General features: G+C 46.1%; 1 protein-coding gene across 1 annotated transcript; it reads left to right on the top strand.

Moving 5' to 3' along the window:
• The first annotated feature begins 6,443 nt into the window (after positions 1-6,443).
• On the top strand, positions 6,444-10,767 carry LOC121047454. The gene is made up of 2 exons (XM_042293091.1): positions 6,444-8,972; positions 10,711-10,767. Exons 1-2 carry the CDS (start codon positions 6,444-6,446, stop codon positions 10,765-10,767), a joined length of 2,586 nt encoding a protein of 861 aa, XP_042149025.1.
• Positions 10,768-11,741: the final 974 nt, after the last annotated feature.

Genomic DNA, 11,741 nt, shown 5'->3' with positions numbered 1-11,741 from the left:
CTCTTCAAAGTGATTTAGATAAAAATGATGTCTGGTGTATCAAATGGCGCAGGACTCGAAACGTATCTAAATGTATTAGCGTTGGATTCACCAGAAAAACCAAATTTATTCCTTCATTCTACAGTATCGGTGGTGTTTCACTTGAACTGGGATTGGAGGCAAAGTATTTGGGATTTATTTTTTCGTGCAATTTAAGATGGAATAAACATGGTGACTATATTACAGTGAAAGCAAGCCGGTCACTGGGATTTATTAAACGTAATTTTAGGATGGCTCCCCCATCTTTGAAGGAGACATTATATTTTTCTCGTGTGCGGTCTGTAGTCGACTACGCCAGTGAGGTATGAGATCCGTTCAGTCAGAACCTTATAGATCAAATCGAAAACGCACAGAATCGTGCTGCGAGATTTGTTACCGGTAATTAGGATTTCAGAGCTAGCATAACTGAACTTAAATCGTCACTAAATTGGATGCCTATGAGTCAACGACGGAAATTGTTCCGTCTCAAAATTTACATAAAGTGTTTTACCACAATAGCGCAATTAGTAGGTCCAAGTATATTTTTGAGCCTGCTTATGTATCACAAAAGAAGAGATAATTCAAGAAAAATTTGTCCATTTCATAGCAGAACTGATGCTTTCAAATGCTCTTTTTTCCCGCGGTCCATTGATATTGAAATAAGCTGCCAAGTGACATTGTTGAAACAGCATTGTCAGAGCTGTTTTTTTTTTTTTCAAAAGATTCAATGTTACTTCTAACTACCGTTGTGCATTACTTCTTGAATAATTGTTTCACCTTGTGTTCGTAGTGCACAAATTTTATGTATGTGCCCCTCCCTACTATAATGCCTCTTTAGGCGATGTAGGTATACAAATAAATAAATAAATAAATATATTTACGAAGAGCAGGATCTCGTTTACTTTTTGGTTACTTATCTTAGTGTTCATTGTAAGTGGTTCTCGCTTGATAACCCTCGGGTGTGAGAGAACTGGTGGACATCGCTTCTTTTTTCAGTTCCCGAGACTGCGGTACAAACAGCAAAACTTTTAGTCGAAGAAAAGACACAGAAAGACGGACGTTTTAAACTAAGCCACTTTCTTTGCTTCCACGAATCTTCGTACACCCAGAAATCTTATTTTTTGTTCACTTTGATATTTTAGTGGTCTATTGGGAATTACCAACAAAAATTGTAATATATTGAATGTATTGCTCCTAAAAAGTTTGAATCTGTTCAGGTTTTTGACCCTGGATGCCTTAGCAGGCAGGTTATCCGGTGGTCAGTATTATGTCCCGATAATGAGAAATCAGTTAAAATGAGTATTCGAATATTAATGAAAACAGCACATACTAAATAAAACATTCGAGGGCGTCACATCCAAAGTGCGTATTTTTGCAAGTTGCCAAACATATTGCCACAAGAAACAGCCAAATGACAGAAATCCACCTTCAATTCGGTACTCTAACTAACTATAGGTGGCGCCATGCACTCATTTTCTAAACTGGCGGTTATAGTGAGGGTCGGAGATGCGTGCCGCTGTTGAGCCTGTCTAGTGTGCTGGCTTCACCGAACGACGTAATTTATTTCTGGTAATACGAGGAAGCTAGGGTGTTATGAGCGCAGGACACCTCTTTATCCTGAAAACAAAAATTGTGTTTAGCGTAATATTTACGCCCGGAGACACGTTTTAATTCTGGAGCGAAACCGAAACTAACCTCTACTTTGGATTTAATTTATCGATATAAGTCTTAATTTCGGATTCCTTCGTACCTCAAGATGTGTTTTCCATCATAATTATTTAGTTAGAGAAGTTGATCGCGAAAACTTTATTTCGTGACATACATGTTCGATCCAGGCTGATATTTGTAGTTGTAGTTGTTAAAAAAATCAGCGCTGATATTTGTGCGTTCTCGCTGCATTTCTCGCTCAGATAAATTCATGGAAGATAATGAACTGCGTGCCTTTTAATGGGTTTTTGAATATTTAGATGATTAATTGGTTTAAAATTATTCCCAGCACAAGAATAAGAGAACAATTCCAATTTTTACAATATTTCCACAAAACGTCTAAGTTTATAAACGCTGTTCTGACTGCAACAACCCAAAGACCGAATCCGAGTCAGACAGCTGAAGTGTGTGTGTGTTTTTTATAGCAACGCGTGACGCATAGGATTCTATATCACATCCAGTGTTTGACTGTTTGTCTATCTTTATAACGATGTCAGAGTTTATCAAATGCTAAAAAGAAACAAAATATAGCTTTTCTGCAACGACTATTACGATTAAATGGCATATTTTCGTGATGTTGGCGTTAATTGTATTTGTATTAATAATAATAATATTAAAATTCAAATATTTTAATACGTACTTTTTCAAGCTCTAATATAATTTGTTGCTTATGAATTAATTTCAAATGCGCGAACAAATATGACAATCATAAGTATGCTAATTATCATCACTGGCGCCAATTGCAGCATTTTGAATTACCAAGTGATAAAAGAAAAAGTGTGAAATCAACGAAAACATTCTAGCTAATCTGAGAAATCCACGTAAAATGGCAGTATTGTGGGTAAAGTATATTTTGCTATCAAAGTTGCGACTTTTGACAATCGGCAAAACCTCCAAAGTCGTCGACAATATAAATGCCCAAAAGTGAAAAAAAAATTAATTATTAATTTATTTATAACATTTAGTTACTTTCATTTTTACGCTCCGTCGTTTTGCCAATCTCAGCCTTTCCAGTTCGAAGAAACGCCTATCTGTTTGCACGTCTGCTCACTGCAGCAAGTTTCGTTGGCGTTGGAAGCCGGTGAAACAGTAGTGAGTTTTAGTATTGCGTATACGAGCGAACGCAAGCCCTGTGTGTTTCTGTTAACTTTGCGTGTCCCACACTGCGCGTGCGCGGAGCCCAAAAGTGAGGTCTTGGATGGCGCATGGCAATGAGGCGCACGCACAACGTGGGGAACGCAACTCTACCGTAAACATACACCGCTTGCGTTTGCTTCTATGCGCAATACTAAAACTCTCTAGTAAGGTACGATCCCATACCGGCTGCAGCACAACGTTGGAACAGTGAAGAGTGTTGTTTAGATTCGGAAATGACATGTCGCGAGCCAGGATCGCGAGGAGTTCAGCCGTGCCCGCTGAGCAGGGCAATTGGGGGACCCTCACTAGAGCGCATCCCGCTTCCGCCGCGGGAGGGCGAGCGTCGAGTCGGAGACGCGAATAAGGCCCATACAACCAATATATCACGTTTTTTTGTTAATATTTCCAATAATATCGCAAGAACACATAAATGCAAAGGAAATGCAATTTGTTCTTTAAAAAAAATTGATTCCAAATTTACTAGATTTCATAAATATTCGTTTCTCAAATACACGTAGCAGAATATTTATTAGACTCGCAATACTCAATTTAAATCCATAAAAAAAACTTGAGAGGGCCTTCTGATGACATCAAGTGTATTAAAAAACACATTGTTCAGACAGAACCCCATAGAAACATTTGTCAAGTTTCGCAAAAGGGAGGCAGTATGACTTTAAAAATATTAAAAATCCATAACATAATAAATTAATTAAATTTCCTTGACAGAAAAAATTATCACGAGAGTTTCTCCAAAAAGTTGCGTTCATGTAGGTAGCTCAAGGCACAGGGAAAGCGGAAGGAGTAAAACATGCTACCTAAGATTAGGAGAAAAAACGCCAGTAGCTTGAATGGGAAATCCCCTCTTTAGGCAACCTCCAATTGAAAATCTCAACACCTTTATATGGGCGTTCAGATTTTGCATGGCTGTCAATAAAATTTAATTTAGAACTAAAATACCTTTTGCAGTGGGATGGACGTTTTGAAAAAAACTTATTAAATATTTCTGCACTTTTCTAAGGCAATATTACCGACATAGTGTTTTTATTATTTACTCCTTGAGACATTTCTAGTATAAAGGTATTTCACTCGAGTACTGCTAAAGAGAATTTTCTCTACCTAAAATAGCCAATCGCTGATGTGCATTGTATAGTGCTCCATTCATAAGCGGCTACTGCAATGAGCCCTCGAATCTAAGAAAACAGATTTTGTCACAACACAAGAGTCTTTTTGTAGGGTGATTTGAATTCCACACTCAAAGAAAAAAAAAAGGAGAAAAAACGTAGCAACGGCACATTTTTCTCACTTCTACTGACGCACCCCCAAGCGGACACGAGAAAAAGGGAGGAACGAAACGTTTTTCTCCTTCTCCAGGCAGACGAGAGAAAGCTTTCGCCCTCCCGACTCATCTTTCGGTTTCGTTTTTCGAGCACGTCGCGCACGTTGTTTAATAAATAGCTGTTGAGTTGATTGAGCTTCAGCGGCAGCGAAGGCCGTCTGTAATTCCGTCTTCTAGTCTAAACGTGCAGAACATTTCGGTTGCATTGACGTTTTTATCACCAATTTTACCAAACGAGCAAACGAAGCCGTTAGAAGCAGCGAAGTTTCGGAGCAGTGCCAGCAGAGCTACGTACACTGGGCTAGAATGGCCGTATCCGGATTGCGGGACCCACGCGGAAGTACAGCAGCGGAGCCACGCGAAACTGCGTCGACGTTTTCGACTTTATGGAAATCGCAGGAACTATGTTCAAGACAGGCAGGTTTTGCTGCCGGCTGCCTGGATGCCTTCCGTACTGAGTTCGGTTCTGTTTTCAGATGCTGAGTGCCAACCGGCACTTAACGTGGTTCTGTATTTCTGCGTGTCAGCAACATAGCAGCAATATCGCAATGGCAGTGTTATGCGTTGTGAACAGAAGATTGGAGTTACTGCCGATACAGAGCTGGCAGTAATGACATTACTGTAATGGCATTCCATTAATTAAATTACACTTTGCAGTAACCAGTAATGCAATGAATTACTTCGCTAGGCTAGTAATTTAGTAATGTAATCAATTACTTTCAGGCAGTAATTTCAAGAAAATTACTCGTTACTTTCGAAATTACTGTTGTCCTAAATTATAAAGTTCATTTGCAAGCTTTAAAAAAGAAAAGAAAAAAGTGAAAGCCGTTTACAACTCCCTGTAACACCGAATTAAAGCGCAGCTCTTGAAGAGGAGGAGGGAAGGGTACTGGGGGGTGAAGTGACCTGGGGGTCACGTGACCTTGGGGGTCACGTGACCTTGGGGGGTCACGTGACGATGCCGATGATGTCATCAGTGACGTCACTGATGACGTCATCCGTGATGATGACGATGACGATGCGGATGCCGGTGACGTCATCAGTGATGTCACTGTGGTGATTTGGGGTGAGCGTGGTGATTTCCACGGGCAAGAAAGAAAGCCTTCACTGAGGGAGAAGAAAAAGAAGCAGGTCGAAGTAGAAGAAGTGTGGAACTCGACGGGACAGCATCAGGCCGGCGGGCTGTGCCTTGCAACTTTACGCAAGGTCGTCCGTCGACAGGTCGACAGAGTCTTGCAGCTACACGCAAGACCCGACTACGAAGACGCCGCCCCCTAGCCACACGTCAACAGACGGGTTGAGACATCCAACCAAGCCATCGCTGCAACGCTCACCAGGCTTCGAACACTGTCGCATCGCTCCCCGGCAAGGCCTGTAACACTCTTGTTTCATACTGTCAGTGACATTCGTTTGTGCGGTTTTTGTAATAATCTGTATATAATGTCTTAAATCTTTAATCATATTTACCGTATCCAACCACATTGTCTTCGTGTTCCGTCTCTCTGTGTCACACACCTGCGAGCGTGAACTAGTCCACCACATATCTGGCGTCCGCGACAGGACTTTGCTCTTGTTTTCCACTCTAAAGAGCTTCACCTCGCTGGTGTGTGTGTGACGACCGAGAATGGATCTCGAGAAGTTAATGAAGGTTGGCAAAGAGTTGGGGCTTTCGGGGCCAGAACTAAAACAATGGATGGACGATGAACGTGCTCGCGATCGAGATCAGCGTGTGGCAGAGCGCGAAGCTGTCAAAGAATCGGAAGCCAATGCTCGCGTTCGATTAGATGCAGAACGCGCAGTACTAGAGCTGAAGTTACGCTTACAGGAGCGACAGGGGATCGTAGGAGCGGTAGTTCCAGATGCGGCTGGCGAGGGTACGTCAACTGGTGCTGTACATGGACATCGGAGCCCGCACAAGCTAATACCGGCATTTAACGAGAGGCGCGACGAACTTGATGCGTATATCCAAAGATTTGAGCGGGTGGCAACTAGTCAGGAGTGGCCCCCGGATAAATGGGCCTTGTCCCTCAGCCTATGCCTGACAGGAGAGGCGCTAAGTGTGGTCGGACGCATGGCTCCTGACGACGCCATGGACTATAATAAGTTGAAGCAGACACTCCTTCAACGTTTTCGGTACACCGAGGAAGGGTACCACACTAAGTTTCGGAGCGCGAGACCGGAGGACACGGAGACGGGTAGGCAATTTTCCGGCCGCCTTTTAGGGTATTTTGACCACTGGCAAAAGATGGCAAAAACGGAACACACTTACGACGCACTTCGAGATAAAATAGTGTCCGAACAGTTCCTGAAACAATGCCATGAGAAGCTCGCGATCTTTTTAAAGGAAAGGGGCTGCCAGGGCCTCGATAAACTAGCGGAGGCTACAGACCACTACCTCGAGGCCCAAGGGTTGACCAACCTTGGAAAAAATAAAGAAGAAAAAGATTCTAGCAAGCCTTCGGGGTTAGCTAGAATTCCCGCCCATCGAGATGAAAAGAGGAAGCCGCAGTGCTTCCTCTGTAACAAACTGGGCCATCGGGCCGCAGACTGCTGGTCCAACTCAAAAGGACCTAAACAAAATGCGAATTTCTGCTGGAAATGCCGCGATAATGGGCATAAAGCCGAGGCTTGTCCTAACAAAAAGTCAGACGTTGGCGGTAAAGCGTCGTGCTCAGTGATGCACTGCAATCGTCCTGAGGACTTGGGCTCCGACGCCTGTTTGTCGAAGCAATATCCGGTGGGAACGGCAAGGACAAAGGGGACCGAGGTTCAAGCAGAAGATATGCCGACGGCTACAGGACTGCTTGAGGGACACCCTGTCACTGTTCTCCGGGATTCCGGATGTAACTCCGTAATAGTAAAGCGGTCATTAGTTCCTGATGGCAAACTGACAGGAAAAAGCCGAATGCTCTACCTGCTGGACCGGACAGTCAGGTGTCTACCTGAAGCAGAGGTGGACATTGATTCTCCTTATTTCAGGGGCAGAGTGACTGCAACGTGCATGGAAAATCCGCTGTACGACGTAGTATTAGGAAACGTTGTTGGCGTACGGGATGTTTCTGATCCTGATATCAACTGGAAAGCAGAGCAGTATGCTCCAACCCAGAAAGAAGAGCCTGCACCAGAGACCTCAAATGAGAGCCACAGTAGTCTGACGAGTCAACCAACTGGTACAAAGACGCCCTCTTTCTTGGCTGCTATGAATCCGAAGGACAAGCAGCTTGAGGGTGCAGCTGGCCGGCTCCCTGTGGCAACGGTCAATCCAGTAGACATTCATCCAGAGGAGCTGCGAACCCAGCAAAGAGAAGACCCTTCGCTAAACGGCTGCTTTGAAGCTGTTGGACGCGAGGTGGTGTCACGAGCAGCTGATGTTAAGTTCGTGTTGACAAATGGAATTCTTTTCCGTCACTACAGGTTACCATCGGCTAAGCAAATGGAACAGCTCGTCGTTCCAAGCAACCTTCGAAGCTTCGTGCTGAAAATGGCGCACGAGGGGATTCTCTCTGGACACCAGGGAATTAAGCGCACAACAGATCGGGTGCTCGAGGAGTTTTACTGGCCGGGTGTGCAGGGAGATGTCACTCGGTTCGTAAAGTCGTGTGACATCTGCCAGCGAACTGTGCCAAAGCACTTAGTAGGCCGTGTGCCTCTCGGAAACATGCCAGTCATTGCTACACCTTTTCAGCGGGTAGCCATCGACATTGTGGGCCCACTAGCACCAATCTCAGAGAAGGGAAACCGCTATGTCCTCACCATGGTGGACTTCGCGACACGTTACCCTGACGCCATTGCTCTGCCAAGCATTGAGACCGAGAAGGTAGCCGAAGCTCTCCTCGAAATGTTCTCACGCGTGGGGTTTCCGCGCGAAATCATTAGCGATCGTGGCAGATCGTTCCTGTCTGGACTCATGAAGGAGTTCAGTCGTCTGCTCTCGTTCAGACAGCTGCCGACCACACCGTACCATCCTATGGCCAATGGCCTTGTAGAACGCTTTAATGGTACGTTGAAGCAAATGATACGCCGGATGTGTCAGGAGTGCCCTAAAAGCTGGGACAGGTACTTAGCGCCTTTGTTATTCGCGTATCGCGAACTTCCACAGACTAGCCTCGGGTTTGCGCCCTTCGACTTACTGTACGGCAGATACGTCAGAGGACCCATGGCCATCTTGAAAGAGCTCTGGACAGGGGAACGTATAGACGACGAGACGAAGACCTCATATGGCTACATGATTGACCTGCGCCAGCGGTTAGAGGAAACATGCCGGATGGCCCAAGAACATCTCACGAAAGCGAAGGCCGTACAGAAGAGATACTATGACAAAAAGGCAAGAGTGCGCCAACTCTCTGTCGGAGACAAGGTTCTTCTACTCCTTCCCTCTGACGCTAACAAACTTATCTTGACTTGGAAAGGTCCCTTTGCCGTCTTAGAAAGACGAAACGACGTCGACTACGTCATCGACCTAGGGACCAGAACCAGCTTGTTCCACATCAACATGCTGAAGAAGTATGAAGAAAGGCCACTAACCGATCAGACACCCCAACGTGCGTCAGCCGCATTCCAACACGAGGAAGTGGAGGAAGAGGATGTACCTGTGCTGACGCTGCACCAAAAGGAAACTTACCGAGACGTGAAAGTTTCCGAGGAATTAACTAGCGATCAACGAACTCAGGTTGCTACCCTCTTGGCGGCACACCAGGGGAGTCTTTCAGATGTTCCAGGAAAGACCGATTTGGTGGAATGCAAATTGAAGCTTACAACAGACACCCCTGTTCAGGTGAACCAGTACCCGATACCATTCTCTTTACAAGAAGCTGTGGAAAGTGAAATCCAGCAAATGCTACAGCAAGGCATAATTGAGCCATCGGAGTCTCCGTATCAATCACCTGTTGTGGTGGTAAAGAAAAAAGACAAGTCAATGCGGCTGTGCATTGATTTCCGACAACTGAACAGGGCTCTGATCTCCGACAACGAACCAATACCAAGGGTGGACATGATGTTTGCACAACTAGGACGAAGCCGGTACTTCTCAAAGTTCGACTTCTCGAAGGGGTACTGGCAGGTTCCAATGCATGAGGAAGCAAAACCGATGACGGCCTTCTCTTCCAGATTGGGATTGTACCAGTTCCGTGTTATGCCCTTTGGCATCAAAACCGCGCCGGCCATTTTCACCCGGCTGATGAGAAAAGTGGTCCAGGGTCTCCCAAAGGTCTACCACTACTTCGACGACGTCCTCATTGCCACAGAGAACTGGGAGGAACACCTGGAGGCGCTCGAGTTGTTCTTCCGACGGGTTAAGGATGCCGGTTTAACCATCCGACCTACAAAAAGCGAAGTTGGTTTTTCCTCTGTGAAGTTCCTCGGACACATCGTTGGTCATGGTCTCCTGAGGCCGCAGGTCGAGACACTGGAGAAGATTCAAGCTGCTAAACAGCCAGAGACGAAAAAAGAGGTGCGATCATTCCTCGGCCTTACCGGCTATTATCGGGATTTCGTTCCTCAGTACGCTGAGATTTCTCATCCACTAACCGAACTGACACGAAAGAGGGCACCAAACAGGGTAAATTGGAGCAAAAAGGAACAAGAGGCTTTTGACAAGCTAAGAGAACAATTGTCCAAAGAACCCATTCTAAAAGCACCAGAGTTCTCGAAACCTTTCGTGCTACGCACCGATGCGTCGAACACCAGCGTGGGTGCCGTTCTCATGCAACGGCATGATGATGTTCTTCACCCGGTCGCCTACGCAAGTCGTCGACTTCTTCCGCGTGAAGCAGGCTATTCAACAATCGAACGAGAAGGTCTGGCACTTACGTGGGCAGTTAAGAAATTTCATGTATTCTTGTTCGGAAGGTCATTCATTTTGCAGAGTGACCACCAGCCACTTGTTTATATAAATTCCGCAAAGCACGTCAACAACCGAGTCTTGCGCTGGAGCTTAGCTCTTATGGAATACGACTTTACCGTTGAGTATATCAAAGGGAGTGAAAACGTTGGCGCTGATTATATGAGTCGGATTTCTGCTGCTTAAGAATATTTGTTTAGGTTATTCATGGTTTTAGGAGCGTAAATATTTTTTTAAGTGCACGTGTGGCCGACGGACCTTTTTCAGTGACTTTTGACGTATATATTGCTGATTGTGTTAAAACTATTTTTTTTTCTCAACGCACAGTGTTTAGGCAGTGACTATTAATGCCTTATCCTTCGCGTAGAAATTTTGTTTTGTTGTGTGTGTGTGTGTATATGGTCAACGGACATAATTTATAGCATATGGTAGCTTGCGTACTCAGTGACAGTGAACGTGGTAGAAGTGGTTTGAACCAAACAACTATCTTAAGTGAGGGGTGAGTGTGGTGATTTGGGGTGAGCGTGGTGATTTCCACGGGCAAGAAAGAAAGCCTTCACTGAGGGAGAAGAAAAAGAAGCAGGTCGAAGTAGAAGAAGTGTGGAACTCGACGGGACAGCATCAGGCCGGCGGGCTGTGCCTTGCAACTTTACGCAAGGTCGTCCGTCGACAGGTCGACAGAGTCTTGCAGCTACACGCAAGACCCGACTACGAAGACGCCGCCCCCTAGCCACACGTCAACAGACGGGTTGAGACATCCAACCAAGCCATCGCTGCAACGCTCACCAGGCTTCGAACACTGTCGCATCGCTCCCCGGCAAGGCCTGTAACACTCTTGTTTCATACTGTCAGTGACATTCGTTTGTGCGGTTTTTGTAATAATCTGTATATAATGTCTTAAATCTTTAATCATATTTACCGTATCCAACCACATTGTCTTCGTGTTCCGTCTCTCTGTGTCACACACCTGCGAGCGTGAACTAGTCCACCACAGTCACTGATGACGTCATCAGTGATGATGACGATGACGATGCGGATGCCGGTGAGGTCATCAGTGACGTCACTGATGACGTCTTCAGTGACGATGACGATGCAGACTCCGATGACGTCATCAGCGGTGATGACGATGACGATGCGGATGTCGGTGACGTCATCAGTGACGTCACTGATGACGTAATCTGTGATGACGATGACGATGCGGATGCCGGTGACGTCATCAGTGACGTAACTGATGACGTCATCAGTGATGATGACGATGACGATGCGGATGCCGGTGAGGTCATCAGTGACCTCACTGATGACGTCATCAGTGGTGATGACGATGACGATGCGGATGCCGGTGACGTCATCAGTGACGATGACGTCATCGGGGAGGTCACGTGACCTCGGCGGGAGTCACGTGACCCTGGGGGGTGGTCACGTGACATCGGGGAAAGGGGGGTCACGTGACCTCGGGGGACACGTGACCTTGGGGGTCACGTGACCCTGGGGGAGGGGTCACGTGACCTCTGGGGGTCACGTGACCTTGGGGGAGGGGCCACGTGACCTTGGGATGACCTTGGGGGTCACATGACCTTGGGGTGGCCTTGGTTACGCCGACGCCGACGCCGACGCCGCTCAAGCCGGGAACGGGCCCCTAAAGCGCGATCCAAACCAACGCTTCTTTTTGCGCCTGTAGGTCGTGCGGCTGCGGATGTGACGTAT

This window comes from Ixodes scapularis, unplaced genomic scaffold (assembly GCF_016920785.2).
Source record: "Ixodes scapularis isolate PalLabHiFi unplaced genomic scaffold, ASM1692078v2 PGA_scaffold44__24_contigs__length_19508400, whole genome shotgun sequence".
Lineage (NCBI taxonomy): Eukaryota > Metazoa > Arthropoda > Arachnida > Ixodida > Ixodidae > Ixodes > Ixodes scapularis.
The sequence above is the reverse complement of the archived record's forward strand: the minus strand, read 5'-3'. Positions and strand labels throughout refer to the sequence as shown.